The 26,525-nt window shown below is 42.0% G+C and overlaps 1 protein-coding gene across 6 annotated transcripts in view; it reads right to left on the reverse strand.

Moving 5' to 3' along the window:
• Window positions 1-26,525, reverse strand: part of DRC11 (dynein regulatory complex subunit 11) — a 277,555-nt gene that overhangs the window by 171,195 nt on the left and 79,835 nt on the right. For all 6 annotated transcript variants that reach the window (XM_087885743.1, XM_087885733.1, XM_087885750.1 and 3 more), the window contains one exon: window positions 3,756-3,827. In XM_087885743.1, the coding sequence (XP_087741869.1) occupies window positions 3,756-3,827 (72 nt within the window). The remainder of the gene's footprint in view (window positions 1-3,755; window positions 3,828-26,525) is intronic.

The raw sequence follows: 26,525 nt of genomic DNA on the forward strand, positions 1-26,525 counted from the left end.
GGGTTGGCTGTGTGGTGCATTGTGGTTTGGGTGCTTTGTCTGAATACAAAGTTCTTCGGATAGCCGTTGCATAGAAAGATGTCAAGCAGCTGTTTCTCTTTTGCTTTTCTTGATGCTGTTGTGTGCTGCATTAACTAAGAGTCTGAGTTTCCTCTGCAAGGTTTTTGCTAGTTTGTACACCAACATACAAATTAGCAAAAACCCTGCAGAGGAAACTCAGACACTTAGTCAACAACTCAGCCTACTCAATAAATTCCCCAGAACAATTTCTCCAACTCATCAAGCACACCAAGATCAACAAGGAAGAAATTGTGGTCTCCTTCAATGTCACTGCACTCTTCAGCTCAATTGACATTGAACATCCCATGTTCACAGAAACCACCATGAAATCTCTGGACCTATGCCTCTCAATACATATTGCAATGGGAAAATCTATAAGCAAGTTCAAGGCACCCAGTGGGATCACCCATATCAGGCCTAATAGCAGAAGTAGTCATGCAAAAACTCAAAGCCCTATCCACCATTTAACTAAAATTCTGAACATGCTACATCAATGACATCTTCCTCATCATCAAATGGTCCCACGTTAAAGAAACACACCACCTACTCAACAACATACCCCCGGGGATTAAATTCACACATGAAGAGGAAATGGGCAAAAATTCCCATTCCGCGACATTGACATTAGGAGACTAGAAAAGGAGAACTGGAAACCTGTGTCTAGTACAAACCTACCCACACAGACCAGATCCTCAGCTTCATAAGCAACCTCCCCACTGCACACAAAAGAAGCTGCATCCAGACTTTGTTCAGAAGGGTCAGGAAACATTGCAGCACCACAGCATTAAGAAAAGCAGAAGAGAAATGGGGTTAGGTGGTTTCTTACTATTTTCTTGCCTATTTTGACTTGTATTCCTAATTTTCACTTGCATTCCTAATCTTGTGCTGTCCTTCCCTCACACACCATGGGTTCAAGGCATCTTTATTAAGGCTTCTGAGCCTGAATTGGTATTCCCTAGATGGCACCAGCTCAACCTCAATGAGTTTCACAAACTATTCAAATGAAGCCAACACTTGTCCTCAAGGCAAAGGCAAATCCACAGGCAAAGGCAAGGCAAGGCAAACAGCTGAAAAGACATGATCCAAAGTTCAAGGCAAGAACACACAGCAAGAAAACAAACACGCTGTTCCCAACATCAACATCATCTCCTGCTGTGCTAAATAGCCAATTTCTTGTGTAGCCCATCAAGAAGGGTGAGGCTGCCTCCTCGTGAGTAATCTGGCTGACCTTTGTTGCTCCTGCCTTTTCTCTGCCCTACGTGTTCTTGGATCAGTGCAGAAGGCAGTTCCTCTTCCTCATCGCTGACAGGCTGCAGCTGCATGCTTTCCCCACCTGAAGCCTCAGGGCTGTCCTGCTGCAGCTGTGCTTCAGCCAAATCACTCTCAGCCGGCTGCTTGGAGCCACTGACCAACTCCCCTCTTGATGTTCCTGGAACTGCTTCATCTTCCTCCGAGCTGACATGTGGAGAGGTATTTGGGGAAGCATCTGAGGGAGTCATCACAAATCTGTCTTTTACAGTACTATTTTTGTGAGGTTGGATTATATTTTCATTTTGTGTAAAGACAGATACAAAGAATGAATTAAGCAGTTCCCATTTCTGTTGCCCATTGCCACCTTCTCCCTTTAGTGGACTGATTGTTTCCTTGATTTTAATCTTGTTTTTATATGTTGAAAGGTGGCATGGAGGTAATGGGCAGCAGAAAGCAGTTCCCCTTTCTGCTGCCCGTTACTTCCATGCCACCTTCTCCCTTCAGTAGACTGATTGTTTCCTTAACTTTCATCTTATTTTTTATATTTTGAAAGAAACTTGAAAGAAACTTTTTACATTATTTTTGACATTTGATTCTTGGTTTTTGTTTCTCAGTGGTATTGTGTTAGACTGGGCATAGACATCTTTTATCATTTCATCCATATTAGTAAGAATTAAATGAAGTACAGCTGACCCTCTAGTTCCCTCCTCTACTTTTTGGATGATAAAGTTTTCTGCTAGGTTCATCAGGAATCTGTTTGATCTCTCACTTGGTGCAGTTTGTCTCCCAGTTGATGGCAAGTGAAAGTCCCTATTACTATCGTAGTGTTCTTCCTGAACACTTTAGCTAGCTGATTAGCAAAATTTTATCTATTTATTCTGATTTGGTGGTCTGTAGTATACACGTATGGCAATATCATTCTTTTTTCCTTTTATATTAACCAAAATGCATTGAAGAACGTTTTCATTTTTGCATTCTATAGAGGTGTAGTTATTTTTCATATATAATACAACTCCACTTCTCTTTTATTTATAGTTGTATAGTGCATAACATTAGGTAACTTACAAAGACTTAACAAAGCAGTGCTGATTATTATATTCCTTTATTTAAGGTCATCACACTTTCTAGGGTTGAGGATGAAAAAAAAATCAAACTTCATGCATAGAAACTACTCCTGCATGTTGATAGAAGATATTTATATACAGTTGACCATCTTCTGCTCTCCCTTCAGCTACCTTTTAGTAGTAGAAGTAGTATGTCTTTTAAATCCATCTCCTGTTATCCTCCTGTATTTTTTTCTGGGTTAGGGGACATTATTTAAAATTTTGACAGCATGCCATGGTGTTATGCAGATTGACAGATGTGGTTCAATAAAATAAAGACAGATAAGAATCCAGGTATGTGTACTGATAAGCCAATGTGCTTATTCAGCTGAATAAAGATGGGTCCTTCCTAAGAAGGAATGCTGAACACAGTGTGAGGCAGATATTTATACATTTCTTTGCTTGCACTTAGTTACATATGAGGAAGCTGGCACACAACAGATAAGGTATAGAAATATAGAAATTATAAAAATAGTCAAGCACATCTTCTGCGATTCTGATCACATGCCTGTGGTTTCCTTAGGGACTTTCCGTGACCTCAAAGGACTACTGAGGCCTGAACTTTAGCCTCACATCTTAACTTAAGAGCAATCATCAAATTCATCAGATTCCTGATCAACAATGGTTTTTTTCATAAAATGGCTGCCTTGGTAGATGCAACATCTGCTTAGCAGAAGGCAAATAGATAATGTTGCTTCTTCTTACTCTTTCTAATTCCCATATAAATGCCATACCGTATTTGTCTGTATATTTATTTGGTTAATATCCTATGTTTTGTTTAAGGTAGCCTACATTATACTTTCTCCTTCCAGTTTTCCTCACAACAATATCCCTGTAAAGTAGATTTTGGCTGAGAAAGCACAATTGACTCTGTCACAAAATTAATCCCTGAAGCTAAGAATACACAAGAGTTTGGGTCTTCCTAATCCTAGTCTAGCACCTTCACCATATACCACCATACTGTCTTTTTTCCTAGGTAGTTGGGCACATTTGAAATAAAGTGTTAAGTCAGCCAACATTTATGGCTTTTAAGGAAGCCTATGTGGATTCACATGAAGATGATTTATTATATAAATAAGGGCACTTAATATGTCAGGGTTTTTTTAAAGCCAGATGGGCCAAGAACCTTGCCAGATTCATTACTGCCACTCTGTTTTCTGGGTCCCACTCTTATTTGATTCAGATGCAGAAATTTCCAGTATCAACATGTTGTCTTTTTTTGCATAAAGATTTGCTCTTAACAACTGTCTTGCATAGTATACCTTTTCAACACTCATTTTATATTAATCAAAAGAGTTAAATTTAATTATTATTCAAATAAAAAAACATTTAAAGATTTACCATGCCTAGAAATACCATTTCTTCTTCTCTAATTTTCAAAGTTTTCTTCCACTGGGTATGTCCACGCCAAATCTGCAGTGTAAAATCAAAAGGTTTTTAATTGCCCTTCTTAGTTTCTTTTACTGCAACAAGGGAAAACAATAAACAAGAAATTGAAAATAGATTGTATAAATTATGTAAACAGAATAGGACTAATATCCCTCTTTCTTTCTCAGTATATGGTATAAAATAATTTGGAGACTATCCTAAGTTGATTCTTTTGACATTTGCAGACTTATTTTTAAACCATTCCTATTATAGCATTTCCATTTCCTTTCATAAAATTTTATAGACGTAATACACCCAAATTGAACACAATAGGGAACAAACTGCTTCCATAAAAAATAAGCATAAATATGTACCTAAAGAGCAAGACCAATGGAAACATGTCATTCTTATAAGAAAACAACCAAGACCAAAGTCCCTACTATCTATTCTAGCCCACTCCAGTGAAGCCCCTCTGGAACTCAACAATCGCTTTCATAGCCTCCTCCTGGATGAAAATATATAGACACTCACAAAAGAGCATTTCATCAATAGTTCCAAAAAAAGAGGCACAACCCAGCATTCCTGCAATAGGAAGAAAAGTATTTCAGACTTCCCTAGGAAAAAAAAAGGTGAATATTGGTGATAGTAGATTCAATTCTTAGGGGAACAGAAACTATTGACTGCAGACTACGCAGACAATCTAGGGAGGTATATAGTGTCTTTGGAGCAAAAATAGAAGATGTAACTGAGTACCTTACTAAAATAATCAACCCCATGGATTACTACCCCTGTCTTCTCCTACATGTGGGGACCAATGACACAACAATGAATCTGAAAACAATAACAAGAGATAACAGCTAGGGAAGAAAGTTAAAGAATTAGGAGCAGAAGTGGCGTTTTCATCTATACTTCCAACAAAAGACCAACATCCAATGAGGGAGCAAAGGATTTTAGAAACAAACTACTGGCTTAAAAACTGGTGTTGTCAACAGAACTTCAGCTTCCTATACCACAATCAGCATTACCTAGATCAGGGGTGTCAAACTCAAGGCCCGCAGGCTGGATTCGGTGCTTAAATCTGGCCTGGAAATAACAAAGGACTGGTCCGCGGTGCCTCTGCTGGCCAAAACGGGTTGCGGGGGGTCTACATGAAGGGACCGTGGGGCCATTTTTGGCCCCCACTGCCTTCTGGCGGCCAAAAATAGATCACAGGGAGGCGTTTTCAGCCCGTTTTCAGGCCCCACAGTCTACTATAGCAGTCTGCCAGCGGAAAATGGGTCACGGGGGGCATTTTTGGCCCATTTTCGCCCCCCCATGTCCTCCTACAGCACTCTGGCAGCCAAAAATGGGCCACGGGGGGCTGTTTTGGTCCCCTACAGTAGTCTGGCGGCCAAAAATGGGTCGCAGGGGGGCTGTTTTTGATCCATTTTTGGCCCCCATGCCTCCTACAGCAGTCTGGTGACTGAAAACGGGCCACAGGGGACGCGTTTTATGTTTCTTTCTCAGCCCCATGCACTCTATCTTCCTTCTGATTAGCTGCTTTACACATGATTCCTGGTATCATCCAGTTAAAAATATGGAACAGGCCTAATCCAAAGAGTTTGCTCACTTATGTAATGTAATGTAATGTAATTTGCTTGGTTTTGACTTACAACTGGATTGTGTTATCTCTGCCATAATGGTTTGTAAACAATATAGTGAGCCTAAAAACTTAAAATATAGAACATGATTGGATGTAGGATATGGTAGTATGCACAAACTATAAGATTTTTTTAAAATGTAATATGTCATGTGAAAATGTCCAGTAGTTATTTCTAAATTGTGATTTACTGTGTAAAGCACAAATGGCTGAATTTACAGAACACACAGAGTCAAAATCAAATCATATTATGACTGGATAGTGTGCAAATCTGGCAGATAGAAGGCAGCTTTTGTCAGGTATGCATAAAACTCATTGAAGTCAGTGAGATTTAATTGTGCATCCAGTTGTAGTCCAAATGGACCTGGAAATGTTTCCACACAGCATGCATATTTTCTGAATCTTTCTAGACATTTACCAATATATTATGATGATTTTGTTGTGTTGTACACTGTTCCTCTTTACAATGGATATCTGGAATAAAATTTTAATATTTTTCAAAGAACTCTATTAAAAATTAAAAATGGGAGGATCAGCTAAAGTAACTAACATAGAGTTAGTTAATATTTCAAAGGACAGATTCAACATTCTTTTGAAGAGCATATGACAGCCGTAGCCAGGAGGACTTTTTATCAGGTTCGCCTGATTCGCCAGTTGCATCCCTTTCTGGATCGGGGCTCGTTACACACGGTCACTCACGCCCTTGTCACCTCACGCCTGGATTATTGTAATGCTCTCTACATGGGGCTCCCCCTTGAGAAGCACCCGAAGACTCCAACTGGTCCAGAATGTGGCCGCGCGGGTGGTGATGGGAGCAATGTGGCGCTCTAATGTAACCCCCCTCCTGCGCGAGCTGCACTGGCTCCCAGTGGTCTTCCGGGTGCGCTTCAAGGTTTTGGTTACTATCTTTAGAGCGCTCCATGGCTCAGGACCAGGGTACTTACGAGACCGCCTCCTGCCACCAATAGCCTCTCACCGACCAGTTCGCTCCCATAGAGAGGGACTCCTCAGGGTGCCGTCGGCCAAACAATGTCGACCGACGGCCCCCAGGGGGAGAGCCTTTTCTGTGGGGGCACCTACCATCTGGAACGGGCTTCCCCCGGAGTTACGAAACATCCAAGACTTACGCATATTCCGCCGTGCCCTGAAAACATTTCTATTCCAACAAGCTGGTCTGGCCTAACTCTCCCTTTTTAATTGGCTTTTAAACTGGCTTTTAAATTGGGTTTTTAAATCTCTTTAGATAAATTTGGATGTTTTTAATCTTTGAGCCTAAATTACTTAATCTGTTTCTTAATAGTTTTTAACTTCTATATGTATTTGTATTTATTATGGCTGTTCACCGCCCTGAGTCCTTCGGGAGTAGGGCGGTATACAAATATGAAAAATAAATAAATAAATAAATAAACAGGGAAAAGGGAAACCTGAGTTGATATTTCCCAAGCAATAACAAAGAGTGTACAATAAATAAGGCAGAAGGATTAATACACGAAGAAGACAAAAAAGGAGATATAGATGAATTAAAGAGAAATGAACTGTTTTGTTTAAAAATATTTTAAGGTTCTAAATGTTAATTTATCATTTAACCCAGTAAGTATAAATATAATACCCTGGATGTTGTTTAGGTTGTCTTAACTCACATTAGGCTTTTGAACATCTCTGTTCTGACAATATTATGCACATATTCAGATCTGCTCCTATATAAAAGAGTCAAGCCATATCAGCTGGGGACTCTACATGTCTTTAATCTCTACATTATTGAATTTGTGCCAGAAAGTAAATCTCCCTTTGTCTGGAATAGCTGTTTTGAATACAAAGGGGAAAAAATGCACCTTGAGCCTGTGTCAAATGCCACCATGGCCACGCCCATACCCACAATGGCCACACCCACCCTGACCACATCCACCCTGGCCCTCCAAGGTCAAACACAACCCTGATGTGGCCCTCAATGAAATCGAGTTTTGTAGGTCAGTAGGTCAAAGGTCATGGTGCCAGGCTTTAGCAGCACACTGCTGGCTCATGCTCCATGAATCTTGCCTGCTTACTTCATTTTTGGCTCAGATTTGGATGAGATCATTTTACCTAGAGAGGATGGCATCTTGAGAGGGGGGTGAATATTTTCTATCCAATTAGAATACTGTTACTGTCCAGTCTTTTATCTGATTGTGTAAAACTGTATAAAAATAAAGCTCTCTACAAAGGCGGGAGAGATATCTTGGAACAGAGCAAAAGCCTGGACCTCTGATTTACAACAGAGTTTGACACCCCTGACCTAGATGAAGGGCTACTGGCAAGGGATGAACTGCACCTCACAAGAACTGGAAAGAATATATTTGGAAAATGACTGGCTCATCTTATCAAAATGTCTTTAAATTAAAATTGAGGGGGGAGGGGAGCAATCTTCACAACCTATACAACCTAATCCCCCCCAAACACACTAAATAACCAATCACATAAGGAGGAAGAAAGTAAAGAGAAAGAACAAAGAAAAAAAGAAAAACATAATGAAGTAGAGGGTGATGGAAAGGAATGTAAATTCTAGTTACAAAGTAAAAGATATAAGAAACATACAAAAGACCAGTAAAGGACTCAAATGCCTATAAACTAACACTCAAAGTTTAGGGAACCGAGAGTGAAATTGAAAATTATGCAAGATGTTCCAGAAAGGGGAGGTCTTAAACTTCCAAACCTACAGTTATATTATGATGCAGCAGCTTTGACTCTAACAAGTGATTGGTTTGGAAGGAAAAAGACTGGAATATTGAATATAGAAAGTTTTGATCTTGAATTTGGATGGCATGCTTACTTATTTTATGACAACAAAGTGGATAAAGTATTTAAAAGCCATATACTTAGAGACTCTTTGATGAGAGTTTGGAAGAAGCACCGACTCAAATGGGATTATAAAATACCGCTATGGCTGGATCTTGGTCATACTTTGTGGAATACAAATATAATGTCACTCGGGGGGTTTTTATACAAAGAGGTTCTTTTCACAGATGCGGGCAGATGGCAGCTGAAAACACTACAGACACTGTTGGCTGAAGGGATTAATTTAACTTGGCTACAATATAATCAATTACAATTGAGATGGAAAGAGGACCAAAAAACTAGTATTATGTTGCATGAGGAAGAATTGGTTAGACATATAAAAGAGAAAGGTCCAATGCATATTAAAAGGCTTTATAATGTTCTGTTAGAAAGGGATTCAGAAACTGAATTAGTTAAAGATTGTATGATTAAGTGGGCACAAAATTTTGAAGAACCAGTGATGTTGGAAACATGGGAAAAAATTTGGGTTCAGAATGTAAAATTTACACAGTCGCAGAATCTGAGGGAAAATTTTTATAAAATGTTTTATAGATGGCACTTAGACCCCAAAAAATTGTCGTGTATGTACCCTAATGTTCAGCCAAAATGTTGGAGATGTGACTGTTTAATGCTACATATTATCATGTTTGGTGGACTTGTAGGAAAGTTAAGGCTTTTTGGATAAAAATTTGGTGGGTTATGCAGAATGTTTTAAAGAAAAAAATTCAATTTTCTCCACAACTGTTTTTATTGGGTATAGTTAAGGGTTTTACATTGGGTGAAACAAAGTTGATATTGTACATGATAACAGCAGCGAGATTATTGATAGGTAAATACTGGAAAAATGAAGCTTTGCCCACTATCGAGGAATGGACTTTGAAGATGGCCAGTTTTGCAGAGATGGCGAAGATTTCAGCATATCTAAAAGACTGTTCACAAGAGATTTATGAATGGGAATGGAAAAAGTGGATAGATTATGTTCAGAACAAATACCAAACTAGGAAGTATCAAATAGCTTTCATTTGAAAATGATATATCAAGATAGAAATATGTTAATGTAATGAAGATAAAAAAGAAAATTATAAGGGGGAGGGTGGGGTTCAAGTTTTATATAAGTTTTATACAAAGGTTTTTTTTTTTTTTACTTGATATGAGTACACTGTGTGGAAGTCCGGGGGGAGGGGTGGGTTAGGGAGGTTGGGAAGGTTGGGGTGGGTTGAGGGGGGGGGGAAAGGGGTGAAAATGTAATTGTAAAACTTTTGCAATAAAAAAAAAAGTTTAGGGAATAAACCAGGTGAATTTGAAGTATTAGTACATGAAGGTAGATATGATATAGTTTCCATTACTGAAACATGGTGGGATGAAAATCATGACTGGAATGTACTGATGGAAGGATACAAACTATTCAAAAGAAACAGGCCTAACAAAAGAGGAGTTGCATTATATATAAAAGATTACTACATCTCTACTGAAATACACAAAACCAAGGATGAAAACCTCTTAGAATCCATATGGGTAAATATGAAAGGGGAAAAAATGACATTCCTATAGGCATATACTACAGGCCACCCAACCAAGCAGAAGAAATAGATGAACTCTTTCTCAATCTATTAAGAGATGTACGTAGGAAACATATCACAGCAGTAATGGGAGACTTTTAACTACCCTGATATCAACTGGGAGACAAATTCTGCAGCAAGTGGGAGATCGAACAGATTCCTAACCAACTTAGCTGACAACTTTGTCATCCAAAAGATAGAGGAAGGAACTAGAGGAAAAACTATACTGGTCCTAATTCTTACTAATAGGGAAGAAGTGATAGAACCTTGCCAGAACCTTGGGTGACAGTGAACACATCATACTGGAATTCAATATAATGCAAAAACAAGCAATAGAATATAATCCAACCAGTGTCTTAAACTTTAAAAAGCTGATTGTCATGGATAAAAATTTTAAGGGGAAAACAACTCAAGAAACGTGGGAAATTCTGAAAAATATGTTCATAAAAGCCCAGTCCCACATAATACCACTAAAAAACAAAAACAAGAAATCCAAGAAGAAACCAGCATGGTTGCACAAAGATCTCTCTGATAAACTGAAACACAAAAAGGATAAGTACAAAAAAATGGAAAGAAGGACACATAACTAAAGCAGAATATCAGCAGATACCCCAAATCTGCAAAAATAAGTCATGAAAGCAAAGGCTCACAATGAACAAAGAGTTACAAAAAAGTCAAAGATAATAAAAAAGTTTATTTTAACATATAAAAGAAAAAAGTCAAGGAAATAGTTGGTACACTAAAGAGAGAAGATGGCAAGGAAGTAACAGACAGTAGAGAGAAAGCAGAGCTGCTTAACTCATCACACAAAAAGAAACTATAGCCCAGGGGTGAAATGCTCCAGGTTTGGACCGGATCACCTGATCCGGTAGCGATGGAGGCGGGTGGTTCGGAGAACCGGTAGCAAAAATCCCTGCCTCCCCCCCCCCCCATTCTCAGCTGAGCTGCACAATCATCAGAGGCTTTTTCTTTTAATTTTTAAAAGCATTTTTTCTACAACCTCTTCGGCCGAAAAAATGCTTTTAAAAGTTAAATGAAAAAGCCTCTGATGATTGTGTGGCTCAGCTGGGATAGTCAAAGGGATCGTCAGCTGATGATCCCAGCTGAGTTACCTGATCGGCAGAGGTTTTTTTTTCTTTTAAATGCCTCTGACGATCCAAACTGAGTTGCCTGATTGGCAGAGGCTTTTTTTTCTTTTAAATGCCTCTGACGATCCAAACTGAGTTGCCTGATTGGCAGAGGCTTTTAAAAGAAAAAAAGCCTCTGCCGATCAGGCAACTCAGCTGGGATCGTCAGAGCCTTTTGAAAGCATTTTTTCTCTTCGCCAAAGAGGTTGTAGAAAAAATGGTTTTAAAAGAAAAAAAAATTGGACACGCCCACCCAGTCACATTACCCCCACCACCAAGCCACGCCTACAGAACCAGTAGTAACAAATTTTAGATTTCAACACTGCTATAGCCCAACCTACCAAAAACATAAATGTAAAAGATAGACTAGAAATAAAAATTAAAATAAACAAGAAAATGGTAAGAGAACACCTGTCTGATCTTGATGAGTATAAATCACCAGGGTCTGATGGATTATATCCTTGAGTTCTGAAGGAGCTGGCAGATGTTATCTCAGAACCATTATATCAAAACATCTTGGAGTACTGGGGAACTATCAGAGGATTGGAAAGTAGCTGACTTGGTTCCCATCTTCAAAGAAGGGGAAAAAAACACACCCAGGAAACTTAGCCTAACATCAATACCTGAGAGGATACTGGAAAATAATAATAAAAAAACAGATCTGTGAACATCTGAAAACAAATAAAGGTATAACTAAAAACTAACATGAGTTTGTTAAAAACCGATGATGCCAAACCAATCTTATTTTATTCTTTGACAAAGTGACTAAATTAGTAGACCAGCAAAATGTTGTGGACTTAGACTTCAGCAAAGCATTCAACAAAGTAGACCACAACCTACTTCTTGGTAAACTAGAAAAATGTGGGATAGACACCATCACCATCAGATGGATTTGTAACTTGTTGACAAACCATACTCAACAAGTAATCTTTAATAGTACTACATCTACATGGGTGTGACAGGCTTTTTAGTGAACTCCCTATCCTCTTATTTTAGCTGCTTTTATATGGTTGTAAAATACTTTATTTTTTATCTAATATTAACTATAAACTAATAAAGTTATTTTTCTTTTATTAGGTTTTTAGATTTAAGATTAGATAGGATTAGGTTTTAAACTACGACTTCCAGAACTTATCAGCTTCAAACATTCACCGATGAAATGGGAGTATGTTTTTAAAAAAATTAAACCATCCAACAATGCAGAAACAAAATCTAACAGTAAAAGCAAAAAGGGACTTGAAAAAAAATAAATAAAAGGAGGCATAAATTGGAAATATAGTCAGGAGGAAACCCTAAACACAGCATGATGGCAACACCACCAAGACAACCAAAGATAAAGGACTTATTTCAGATAATGGACACTTCAAGTAAGTTTTCTTATTTTGCTTTTCCCTCTTCATAACCTCTGTAAATAAGCCCTGTTCCTTACTGGAGTGGGAGGAGGATAACTGCCTTTCTCTGGAAAATGAGGAGACAGTGGGGAGAACAAAGATAATACTAAGAGCAATTTTAAAGGAGTCTTGGATTTGGTTGCCAAGAATTGCCTCCTGACAGCACAAACAGTTATTATTATATTTGATCAGCTCTTGGAAGCAAACAAAGAATTAAAGTCTCTAATAGGAAACTATATCTCTAAATTAGATAAGGAAGCAAATAGCAAAGCCCATGCTCCAAAAATTACTCTTAATTCACGGATAGTTACATGGATTGGGGGCTTCAAGATGGAGAAGACAAGGAGGAGAGGCTAATTCTACGGAGACACAGGATTCTACTCCAAGTTGCTGATATTTCTTTGAACAGGGGCAGGTGGCATAAGAGACAAGTAATACTGAACTCTCCCACCTTTTACACTGTAGGGCAGTGGTCACCAACTGGTGGTCCGTGGACTACTGGTGGTCCGTGAGAAAATTTTGGTGGTCCGCAGAAAAATTATTTGCATTTTTTATATTGCACTAAATCAGGGGTCCTCAAACTACGGCCCCTGGGCAGAATATGTGCAATGAACATTTGTGTTGCTGCAGAGTGTCTCCCTCTTTGGCATCTTTTTGTGTGGATCGGAGGGGGGGTAGGAATTCCAACTCAGGGTCTGTTTCAGCCTCCTGGTGCGGGGCTTTGGGCAAAGGCTAGAGGGAAGCGCTGCTGGTGGCGAAGAGCCAGAGACCCTTGTTCCAGTGGGATTGCCTCATGGCCTGGAACTGGCTGACGATCTCAGCCTGCTGAGCCTCCAAGGCGCCAGTACCTGACATCGCACTCCAGCAGGTCTTCCCTTTGCTTGGAAAGCCTATGCTCATAGTCCTCAGTGAGGTGCTTCTGCTGAGCCTCCTTCTCGGCCAGATCCAATTTGAACTGAGCTAGCTGTTTTGCCAACTTTTTCTCGTGGTGGCTGCTTAGCTCCAACAACTGCTTCCTGTTGGGGCCCTAAGGAGCCCTAGCAGGCAGGCGAGGAGTGGCTGGGAGGGGAGGGGCGAGTAGAGGCCGGCAAGCACTCCTCAATGCAAGTGACATCAAGTTGGCCATGCCCACCCAGTCACATGACCACCTAGCCATGACCACCCAGCCGGTCATTAGGCAGATCATATTAGTGGTCTGCGGGATTTAAAATTATGAATTTAGTGGTCTCTGAGGTCCAAAAGGTTGGTGACCCCTGCTGTAGGATATACTCTTAACGAATTAACAGAGATTTCTTGGCTCTCTGGCATACATGGTTGGAAAAGAATATTGTTAATCTTTAGGCAGGTTGTTCTTCCTTCGATGTTATTCAGGCTTGAAACCTTTTTAAGCAAATATGCTATTTGGCCAATATGGGTGTTTTATACCATCCAAATCCAGCCTCTGTTAAAGCCTGGACAGAGATCCAAGACAGCAAGGGAGGCTGATTTCAATCCTGAAAATTCTAAAATATTAATGGCTAAGCAAAGAACCCATCTAAGCAAAGAACCCATCCTAACCCAAGGATAGAACAAAATAAGGATAATAAAAAAGAGAACTAAGAGGTTTTTAAAAGAAAAAAAGCCTCTGCCGATCAGGCAAGTCAGCTGGGATCGTCAGAGGCTTTTAAAAGCATTTTTTAACAACCTCTTCGGCTGATCCAGTCACATTACACCCCCCCACACACACACCAAACCACGCCCACAGAACTGGTAGTAACAAATTTTAGATTTTACCACTGAAGTATAGTCAATATTAATCCAGCTCCAAAAGCAAGTTGGCATTTAGTACTCTTATTCCCTAGTCAACCAACCCAGTCGGAATAGCTTGCTTACGGGAATCCTTTAGAAATTTGACTTGGAACATAGCTGGCTGGAAAGAAGTGGTTTACTACTAGTGAACTAGTGAGTTTCTTATCTAAATTTGATGTAATAGTCATCCAGGAAACCTGGTTAATTGAAGAGGATGAATTAGTACAACTTCAGGGCTTTCAGGATTTTTTATTTTTTTTTATTTTATTTCAAATTTATATACCGCCCTTCTCCCTGAGGATTCAGGGCGGTGTACAGCCAGATAAAAACATGTAATACAAACATTAAAAATAATTAAAAGAAATATCTCTATTTGGCCCCAAATTTAAAAAGACAAAACCAATTAAAATTATTAAAAGAATTTGTTAAGCCAGCCCGGCTTGCTGAAATAAGAAAGTTTTAAGGGCGCGGCGGAAGGCACCGAGGTCTTGGATTCTCCTTATTTCTGGGGGCAACTGATTCCAGAGGGTAGGTGCCCCCACAGAGAAGGCCCTCCCCCTGGGGGTCACCAGCCTACATTGTTTGGCTGATGGCACCCCGAGGAGGCCCTCTCTGTGGGAGCGTATGGGTCAATGGGAGGTCGTCGGTGGCAGCAGGCGGTCTCAAAGGTAACTAGGTCCTATGCCATGGAGCGCTTTAAAGGTGGTAACCAACACCTTGAAGTGCACCCGGAAGACCACTGGGAGCCAGTGCAGCTCACGCAGGAGCGGTGTTATGTGAGAGCGCCATGCAGCTCCCGCAACTACCCATGCGGCCGCATTCTGGACCAGTTGGAGCCTCCGGGTGCTCCTCAAGGGGAGCCCCAAGTAGAGAGCGTTACAGTAGTCCAGGCGAGAGGTGACAAGGGCGTGAGTGTCTGTGCACACGGAATCCCGATCAAGAAAGGACGCAACTGGTGAATCAGGCGAACCTGACAAAAGGTCCCCCTGGCCACAGCCGTCAGATGTTCCTCCAAAGACAGCTGCGTATCCAGGAGGACACCCAGGTTGCGCGCCCTCTCCGCGGGGGCCAAAGACTCGTCCCCAATAGTCAGCGATGGAGTCAGCTGACTATATCGGGATGCCGGGAACCACAGCCACTCAGTCTTGGAAGGGTTGAGCTTGAGCCTGTTCCTCCCCATCCAGATCCGCACAGCCTCCAGGCACTGAGACATCACTTCAAGGGCATCGTTGGGGTGGCCTGGGGTGGAGATGTACAGCTGGGTGTCATCAGCGTACTGGTGGTATCTCACCCCAAAGCCACGGATGATCTCACCCACGGATGAGCTTCACATAAATGTTGAACAGAAGGGGCGAGAGGACCGACCCCTGAGGTACTCCACAAATGAGAGGCCTCGAGGTCGACCTCTGCCCCCCTGCCAACACAAACTGCGACCGGTCAGAGAGAAAGGAGGAGAACCACCGTAACACGGTGCCCCCCATCCCCAACTCTTCCAACCGGTGCAGCATGATACCATGGTCGATGGTATCAAAAGCCGCTGAGAGGTCTAACAGGGCTAGAACAGAGGAGCAACCCCTGTCCCGAGCCCTCCAGAGATCATCAACCAACGCAACCAATGCTGTTTCCATGCTGTGCCCAGGCCTGAAACCCGACTGGAATGGATCTAGATACGACGTTTCCTCCAGGAATTGTGGAAACTGTCGTGCGACCACACTCTCAACAATCTTCGCCACAAAGCGAAGGTTGGAGACAGGACGATAGTTGGCCAATACTGCCGGGTCCAGGGAGGGCTTCTTGAGGAGAGGCCTCACCACCGACTCTTTCAAGGCAGGGGGAAGTGACCCTCACTCAACGAAGCGTTGATAATTCCCTGGAGCCAGCCTCGTTTAACCTCCTGGGAAGCCAGTACTAACCAGGAGGGACACGGGTCCAGTAAACATGTGGTCGCATTGAGTCTCCCCAACATCCTGTCCACGTCATCCGGAGTCACAGAGTCAAACTCTTCCCAGATGACGTTCTCAAGACTGTTCCTCATCATCCTGCCCGGATCTACCCAGTCAGAGTCCAAATCCCCCCGGATCTGAGTGATTTTGTCATACAGATATCGTCCAAAATCCTCAGCCCTGCCCTCCAGGGGGTCCTCTCGCACTCCCGGTTGAAGCAGGGAGCGGGTCACCCTGAACAGGGCCGCCGGACGATTCTCTGATGACGCAATAAGAGCGGAAAAGTAGTTAAACTTTGCCGCTTTTATCGCCACTAGGTAGGTCTTAATATGCAACCTTACCAGTGTTCGATCAGATTCAGCGAGACTGACCCTCCAACCACTCTCCAGGTGTCTTTTCCGGTGCTTCATCTCCCTCAGTTCCTCAATGAACCAAGGAGCCACAAGGGATCGGCACCGGGTCAGAGGCCGCAAAGGCACGACTCGATCTAAGGCCCCAATAGCGGCCCGATCCCAGGCCGCCACCAGGTCCTCGACCGAGTCATGTGCTAGATCCTCAGGAAATGGCCCAAGCTCCGTCTGGAATCTATCAGAATCCATCAGGCGCCTGGGGCGGACCCATCTTGTAGGCTCCGCCTCCCTGTGGTGGGGTGTAGCAGTGTAGCGAATGGGCTTCCCCCGCCTGAAAAATAAAAAATAAGGGGTGACCCTCTGGGTGGACTATGTATTTTTATTAAGCAAGAATTGCAATGGCAGGGGGAGAAACTATTTAATGAGGAGTTTGAATTAATATTGATAAATGTATACATTCTTCCAAACACATCCCTATACTAGAATTCTGACTATTCGACATGTTTAGAAGTCATTGTAAGGACTTGCCTCTTGTCTCTACTCAAGAAAGCAGAACTCTTGAAACAAGTAACATTTCAAAAGGAAACTTGTATTGGATGATAGTGATAGCATGAAGAGTAAGGCAGGATCTGAAATTCCCACTCAGAATCATTAAAGGTTGCAGAAACACCTCCCCTATGTCCAATCCGAGGCAAGCCAATTCACAGGTTTGAGGTTGGTGTGAGAACTCAAGCTGAGAAGGCAATAAGAAGTTGTTCTAAGGCACTTCTTTGCCCGTTCCTTCAGAGCTGAGACAAAACAGATGGCCCCAGGCCTATCCCTCCCCCTCCCTTTCCCAAGAAGGCATATCAAAGTGACAGAAAGACCAGAAACAGGAAAAGATTGTAAAGGAGCATCCTGGCCCTCCTCGCCAGAATGGCAATGTCCCCATAGGGATCTATGGGGACCTGACAGTCATACTAGATTATATATCCATACTGTATCCTCAAGCCGTAATTATATTGCTTGGGGATTTTAATGCTAAATTAGGTCCATCTCTGCATGAGTTTGCTCAAAAGAAAGGATTCCCAAAGGAATATCTTGATAATCATCCTCAGTGGTTTTCGATAGATAACAAAAGTAACACTGCTGGTCTGCTCCTAGTCTCTTTAATTTTTAAAGGTAATCTTCAAATTTTGGGAGGTAAGGATAATAACTACATATACCCTTACTCATACCACTTAGCCCACTCAAGTAGTGTGCTAGATCTCTTTTGTGTATCAGCCTGTAAGGGTGACGTTACAAGGTCGTTCAGATCTATGATCATATAACACTGCTGACAGATGGCTCACTAAAAACTTAGAGGTGACCCAAAATAAAAGATTAATTTGGGCTAGAGTTGATACAAAGGCAGTATCAGACAGGCTTAAAACAGAGAATTCTGTAAACTGGGCCAGAACAATCCAGTCATCTACTGCTGACTGGCTGTCAGCCTCCAAAGCATTCTTTAATTTCTACAATATGCTGAAGAAACATTTAATAACTAAACCCCCTGCCAAAAGTTTTCAAGCAGGTAGATCTCACTGGTTTGATTTTGAATGCCGGTTGTTGAAAAATAAATTGAAGGGAGCCATGAGACTTGCTCAGAGGAGTCCTACCACTCATATACAAGCTGAGATGCTGTATATAAAAAGAGAATATCTCTTTTTAAAATATCAGTAATATTTTGGCACTGTGTAGCAGGAGTCCTAAAGGAACAGAGGTTTGCATTTGATATACCAATCTCTGCTGAGGACTGGGAAAATTACTATCAATATTTGTTTGCTTCCATGGAACCTGTAGAGAAATTGTCTTTAAGCAGTGGTTTAGCATTCCCCAGAACTCCTTCCCTTGACCACCAGTTTCGGTAAAAGAAATACAATCCATCATTAAAAGTCTGAAGAGTAATAAAGCCTCAGTTGAGAATTTTCTACTAGCAGAATTATTTAAGAAATTCCCTGATTGGTGGGGCCCAGTACTGGCAAGTCTTTTTACATATATAAATAACACCTGGCATATACCAGATGGGTGGAAGATGGCAATAGTCCCCATATACAAAAAAGGGAATAAAAAGGATCCTAATAATTAGAGGCCCATCAATCTGATTGACATTATACCAAAAATATATGCTAGATTCCTTTTGAATAGAATTCCAATCTGGGTAGAGGAAAATCATATCTTCGCAGAAGGACAATCAGATTTTAGACAAAGCCAACCTACTATCGATAACTGCTTTGTCTTGAACTAATTGCCAAATTTGCCTATAAGAGGAGACCCGTTTGCTGCTTTTACAGACCTCACAACAGCATTTGATATTCTAAACAGAAAAGTACTATGGAGTAAATTGGCATCTCTTAAAATAAAACCTAGACTAAAGTCCTTTACACAAATACCTGTTTGAAAGTGTGGTATGGGGTTAATAGGGCTCTGACTAACAATATTCACACAAATAAAGGGGTAAGACAAGGGTATATCTCAGCTCCAATATTATTATTATTGGTTAATCTTTAGTGAGATTCACAGCCTTTGAGGCTGGTTAATAGCTCAGCAGCTCGAGTCCTAACCAAGGACCTAGGAACTGTTAAGGTATCGTCGGAGGATGTAAGCTGTTCCGAGTAAGGTGGTTTTTTGTAGAGTCAAAATGTTCAAGTCCGGCAAATTTAGAATTTCTAAATAGCGGGGTAGCCCTTTGGGTATTGCTCCAAGGACTCCAATTACAATCGGGACAACACATGATTTCTTTTTCCATGGTCACTCAACTTCAATTTGCAAGGTACTTTGTGATTTTTTCTTGCTGCTTATCTTCAATCCGTGCATCACCAGGTATTGCAATGTCAATGAACCATACTTTTTTCTTTTCAACTATTGTTATGTCAGGTGTGTTGTGGACCAAGTGCCTGTCAGTCTGAATCCTAACGTCCCACAAGATCTTGAGTTTCTCATTCTCTAAAACTTTCTCAATCTGATGTTCCCAGTGGTCTTGGAAGGGTTGAGTCTGAGCTTGTTTCTCCCCATCCAGATCCACACGTCCTCCAGGTACCGGGACATCATGTCAAGGACATTATTGGGGTGGTCCGGGGTGGAGATGTACAGCTGAGTATCATCAGCATACTGAAGGAACTTCACCCCAAAACCACGGATGATCACACCCAGCGGCTTCACATAAATGTTGAACAGAAGGGGTGAGAGGACCGACCCTTGTGGCACCCCACAAACAAGGCGCCTCGAGGTCGACCTCTGTCCCCCTGCCAACACAAACTGCGTACGGTCAGAGAGGAAGGAGGAGAACCACTGCAACACTGTGCCCCCTACTCCCAACCCCTCCAATCGGTGCAGCATGATACCATGGTCGATGGTATCAAAAGCCACTGAGAAGTCTAATAGGACCAGGACAGAGGAACAACCCCTGTCCGGAGCCCTCCAGAGATCATCAACCAATGCGACCAATGCCGTTTCCATGCTGTACCCAGGCCTGAAGCCCGACTGGTACGGATGTAGATAGACAGCTTCATCCAGGTACTGGGGGAGTTGTTGCGCCACCACACTCTCAAGAACCTTCGCCACAAAGCGAAGGTTGGAGACTGGACGATAGTTCGCTAATACAGCCGGGTCCAGGGAAGGTTTCTTGAGGAGGGGCCTCACCACCACCTCTTTTAGGGAGGGAGGGAAGAAACCCTCCCTCCCTGAAAGAGGGATAAACAAAAGTATGAAAGCTATTGCTTAACGCATTGTAAGCCGCCCTGAGTCTCCGGAGAAGGGTGGTATATAAATCAAATTAAAAAAAAAAAAACCCTCACTCAAAGAAGCGTTAATAATCCCCTGGAGCTAGCCTCGTGTAATCGCCCAGGAGGCCAGCCCCAACCAGGAGGGACACGGGTCCAATAAACATGTGGCAGCGCTAAGCCTACCCAGAATCCTGTCCACGTCCTCGGGAGTCACAAGGTCAAACCCGTCCCAGATAACACTCTCAAGACCACCTCCGTCACCCCATCTGAATCTACCCAATCGGAGTCCTGGCCTTCCCGAATCTGAGTGACTTTGTCATGCAGGAATTGCACAATTGCTCTTATCGTCACTAGGTAGATCTTAATATGAGACCTCACCAGTGTTCGGTCAGATTCGGAGCGGCTGGCCCTCCAGTCGCTCTCCAGACGTCTTTTCTGGCGCTTCATCTCCCTCAGCTCCTTGGAAAACCAGGGAGCCAATTGAGATCGGCACCGGGTCAGAGGCCGCAAAGGCACGACGCGGTCCAATGCTCCAGCGGCTGCCCTATCTCAGGCGGCCACCAGTTCTTCAGTTGAGTTGTGAGCCAGAGCCTCAGGGAATGGCCCAAGCTCCGTCAGGAACCTATCCGGATCCATCAGACGTCTGGGACGGAATCACCTGGTCAGTTCCGTCTCCCTGCGGCAGAGGGTAGCGGCTCGAAAGTCTAGTCGAAGGAGTGAATGATCTGACCATGACAAGGGCTTGGTGACTGTATCCTGTTTCTAGATCACTGACCAGAGACAAAAATCAGGTCCAGAGTGTGTCCCCCCGTGTGAGTAGGGCCTTGAACTAACTGGGTCAGATCCATGGCCGTCATGGAAGTCATGAACTCCCGGGCTGTCTCTGACATTTCACTGTTGGATGGCAGGTTGAAATCCCCCATGACCATAAGTCTGGGGATATCCACCGCCACTCTGGCTATTACGTTGAGCAGGTCGGGCAGGGCCGCCGCTACATGGCAGGGAGCCAGGTTCGCAATCAGCAAGCTCATCTGCACCCCACGACCCCACTTCACAAGGAGGGACTCACATCCTGCTATCTGAGGTACAGTGGCCTCCCTTGGACCAAGACCTTCTTTAATAATAGCCGCCACCCCTCCGCCCCTACCCTGGGCCCTCGGCTGATGGAATGCACGGAAACCCAGTGGGCACATTTCAACAAGGGGTAGCCCTCTCCGGACCCAGCCAGGTCTCCGTAATACCCGCCAGGTCCACTCCACCCTCCTGCATAAGGTCGTAAATGAGGGGGACTTTATTTACCACGGACCTGGCATTGCACATCAGCTGGATGTATAAACTAAACTTATTTAGTTTATACATCAATGATTTGCCAAGGTTAATGAAGGATCCCATGGAACATATGCTGATGATCCTAAATACATATTGTAACATCTTGCTCTATGCTGATGATATTTTATTATCATATTCACAGGTGGGGCTGTATAGGCTATTAAGAAGATTTAGCTCCTATTTCCAGGATAACTTTCTAACTATTAGTAAATCTAAATTAAAAAATATGGTGTTTGAAAAATATCATCAGAGACAATGGCAATTAGATGGTGAACCAATTGAACAGGTATATTTAATTGAATTATATTTAATTTATATTTTATTATTTATATATAATTGAACCTTTGTATATTTAGGCATAACTTTTTCCAAGACTGGATCTTTGTTTTGCACTCATCAACGGAGTACACTTAAGAGCAAAAGCTCGTTTGAATTTACTGCTTAAAGAATCACAGGTACCCAGGGTTCCTATCCCCATTAATTAAACCACAGTGGAGCAGTGGTTAGAGTGCAGCAATGCAGGCTACTTCTGCTGACTGCCGGCTGCCTGCAATTTGGCAGTTTGAATCTCACCAGGCTCAAGGTTGACTCAGCCTTCCATCCTTCCAAGGTGGGTAAAATGAGGACCCAAATGCTGACTCTGTAAACTGCTTAGAGAGGAATGTAAAGCACTGTAATGCAGTATATACTGCAATGTATGTATGTATGTATGTATGTATGTATGTATGTATGTATGTATATATGTATTTCTCTTTAGCCAGGTTCTTCCTACATAAACCAAGATTTTTATGCAGCCCTAGTTCAGTGAAATCACAATCCACTAGTTTCTAGGCTTTTTTTCTGGCAGCCAGCAAACACTCTGCTGCCCATTGGGAGACTAGAAGCACGAAGCCGAGAACACCAGCCTGAAGATGACGAATGAGACTTCGTCGAAACGTTGCCAAGAAACCTCCAATTTTACGCGGGAGAAAACCCGAATAACCAAAGACCTACATACAAACACCCGCGAAAACCTCAGAAAACAAATATATATATATATATATGTATATATATATATATATATATGTATATATATATATATATATATATATATATATATATATATATATATATGTATATATATATATATGTATATATATATATATATATATGTATATATATATGTATATATATATATATGTATATGTATATGTGTATATATATATATATATATATATATATATAATATTTATATTTATATTTATATTTATTGCTCAAAAAAAGAAAGGGAACACAAGCAGAAGACATCCGAGATCTGAATGAATGAAATAGCCTTATTAAATACTTTGTTCGTTACATACAGTAGTTTTGTGTTCCCTTTAGTTGTTTGAGCAGTGTACAAACTACTGTATGTAAAGAACAAAGTATTTAATAAGGCTATTTCATTCATTCAGAACTCGGATGTCTTCTGCTTGTGTTCCCTTTCTTTTTTTGAGCAGTGTGTTTGTATGTATGTATGTATGTATGTATGTATGTATGTATATGTATGTATATGTATATATGTGTGTGTGTGTGTGTGTGTGTGTGTGTGTATTCCCCTAAAAGACGGGGGAAATGTTGTTGCGTCTTATACACCGAATACAGCCCTTTTTGGCCTCCCGAAGCCCTGCCCCGCGTGTCTCATTCTTTTGAAAAATGGGGCACACAGAGGATTTGGGGGGCCTGCATAGTGCTCCTGGGGGCTGGGGAGGGAAAAATGCTGTTTTTGCAAAAAACAGGCCCATTTTTGGCCTCACAAACCCTCCACGCATCGTGTTTTGGCCCTTTCCAGTCCCCAGGAGCACTATGCAGGCCTCCCAAACCCTCTGCACCAGGGGTGAAATGCTCCCGGTTCGGACCGGATCGCCCGATCCAATAGCGATGGAGGCGGGTGGTTCGGAGAACCGGTAGCAAAAATCCCTGCCCCCCCCCATTGCCCAACTGAGCTGCGCAATCATCAGAGGCTTTTTTTTAATTTTTAAGAGCATTTTTTTCTACAACCTCTTTGGCCGAAAAAATGCTTTTAAAAGTAAAAAAAAAAAAAAAGCCTCTGATGATCGCGTGGCTCAGCTGGGATCATCAGAGGCTTTAAAAAGCGTTTTTTCTACAACCTCTTTGGCTGAAGAGGTTATAGAAAAAATGTTTTTAAAAGGAAAAAAAGCCTTTGCCAATCAGGCAAGTCAGCTGGGATCGTCAGAGGCTTTAAAAAAAAAAGCCTCTGCCAATCAGGCAAGTTAGCTGGGATCGTCAGAGACTTTAAAAGCATTTTTTTTACAACCTTTTCAGCCGAAGAGGTTGTAGAAAAAATGGTTTTAAAAATAAATTTTTAAAAAAAGTTGGCCACGCCCACTCAGTCATATTACCACCACCACCACCAAGCCACACCCACAGAACTGGTAGTAACAAATTTTACATTTCACCACTGCTCTGCACACGTTTTTTTGTGAAAAACGGGATGCCCAGAGGGTTTGGGACAAAGTGCTCCTGGGGGCTGGGGAGAGCAAAAACTTTTTTTTCTTACTTATCTCTTCAAAATCTTTGTGCATCTTATATACCAGTGCGTCTTATAGTCCGAAAAATATGGTACCGTATTTTCCGGCGTATAAGACGACTGGGCATATAAGACGACCCCCAACTTTTCCTGTTAAAATATAGGGTTTGGGCTATACTTGCCATATAAGACTGCCCCTCTTCCAATGCACACCAAATAAAAATTAAAAAACATCAACTGGCTCACCTACAATGTAAAAGCAGCTGTGCTAGACCCAAAATGGCCCCTGTAACAAGCAGGAACCTCACACAGCCACAAAAAGCCCCCCCAAAAAACTTTCACACTCTAAACACACACAACACAACACAACTGGCTCACCCACAATGTAAAAGCAGCTGTGCTAGACCCAAAATGGCCCCTGCAACAAGCAGGAACCTCACACAGCCATAAAAAGTCCAAAAAACCAACTTTCACACTTTACACACACAAAATTCCACATACAGCTTTGTGAGATTTTGTGTGTTTGTGTAGTTGGAGTGAAACACTACAGAAACACACTAAATCTCAGAAAGCTGCACAAATATTATTTTATTTTATTTTATTTTTATTTTTATATGAAAGCTAAATTTAAAACTTCCTAAACGGCTTCCTAAATGGCTAGGTCTAAAAAAGAACAACTAAAAAAACCCCAATTGACTATTTTTTTTAAAGCTCCCAAAGGGGAAAAATCTTACCCAATAGAACAGGGGTCTCCAACCTTGGCAACTTTAAGACTTGTAGACTTCAACTCCCAGAATTCCTCAGCCAGCTTTGCTGGCTGAGGAATTCTGGGAGTTGAAGTCCACAACTAACTCCTTGCTTGATTGCAGGCAGGGAGTTGCTTGCTTGCCTGAATAGATTCAAGCAAGCAAAGCAAGGCAAGCGTTGCGATTAGCAGCTGAGGTAAGCAAGCTGGAGGGGGAAAACTTTTTCCCTTTTACATGGCTCTGGCCATCCCAGCTGAGTTGCAGGGAACTCAGCTGGGATCGTCAGAGCTGGGATCCTCAGAGTAAAAAGGAAAAAACTTTTTTCCTTTTACGTGGTTTCTGGCCATCCCAGCTGAGTTGCAGGGAACTCAGCTGGGATCGTCAGAGCTGGGATCCTCAGAGTAAAAGGGAAAAAACTTTTTCCCTTTTACGTGGTTTCTGGCGATCCCAGCTGAGTTGCAGGGAACTCAGCTGGGATCGCCAGAGCTGGGATCGCCAGAGCCATTTAAGGCTCGTCAGAGCCTTTCGGGCTGGTCTGCCTGGTTACAGGAGAACTACACCCGGCGTATAAGACGACCCCCGACTTTTGAGAAGATTTTCATGTGTTAAAAAGTCGTCTTATACGCCGGAAAATACGGTAAGTCTAAGTGCTATTGCTATATAAAGCTAAGGTTACCCCTATGTTATGGAGTAGATGTTTGGGGTCTATACTCAATCACAGTATTAGAACAAACACAGTCCCAGCACCTGACATGTATTTTGGGTGTAGCTCTAAGGACATTTGCTGCAGCAGTTAGAGCTGAATTGGGAATTTATACAATTCATGCACTTAAAATCAGAGCATTTAACTACTGGCACAAAATCACTGAAATGGAGACTAGTAACCTAGTTCTAAATGTTAATAAAAATCATCATAGTTTTTAGAAAGAGTCAGCATGGTCATATTCTACTCAATATCAAGTATGCAGCTGTAGAGGTGGTCAACAGTATTAAGTATCTGGGAGTGTAGATAACTAACAATCTGAACTGGTCTCTCCACACATCATCCTTAGTGAAGTAAGCAAATCAGGGTCTGCATTTCCTGCATTGGATGAGGAGAGCACATCTTTCTCCTTCTGTCCTGGCCATTTTTTACAGAAGCATGATTGAGAGCGCTTTAACAAACTGCATCAATGTTTGGTTTGGTGGCTGCAGTGCCTCAGAAAGAAAGTCCATTCAGAGAATGGTAAGGACAGCTGAGAAGGTTCCAGCAGGTTCTGACCAGTTCTGGAGAACTGGTAGTGGAAATTTTAAGTAGTTCAGAGAACCAGTAGTAAAAATTCTGACTGGCCCCGCCCCCATCTATTCTCTGCCTCCCAAGTTCCAGCTGATCAGGAAGAAATGGGGATTTTGCAGTAACCTTCCCCTAGATTGGGGACGGAATGGAGATTTTACAGTATTCTTCTCCTGGAGTGGGGTGAGAATGGAGATTTTACAGTATCCTTCCCCTGCCACGCTCACCAAGCCACACCCACAGAACCGGTAGTAAAAAAATTTGAAACCCACCACTGGGGTATATGCATACTTCTGTTTTTATTTACCTACTTATTTTGTCATGTTTATGTAGTGTATATTGGAGGTGGAGACCTTTGAGAGCTGTATGCAACGACATTTCATTTTAATGTATGCCGATTAATGTACACTCAAAGTGACAATAAAGTTAGTCTAAGTGTAAGTCTAAGTCTAAGATAGACTCCCCAAGTTATGTTTATTAGAGCAGATAAATTCACAACTACAAACCTCTTGGATTACTAAACTGACAAATTTTG

The sequence above is a fragment of the Pantherophis guttatus genome, chromosome 1 (assembly GCF_059756535.1).
Source record: "Pantherophis guttatus breed Tessera chromosome 1, ASM5975653v1, whole genome shotgun sequence".
Classification (NCBI taxonomy): Eukaryota; Metazoa; Chordata; class Lepidosauria; order Squamata; family Colubridae; genus Pantherophis; species Pantherophis guttatus.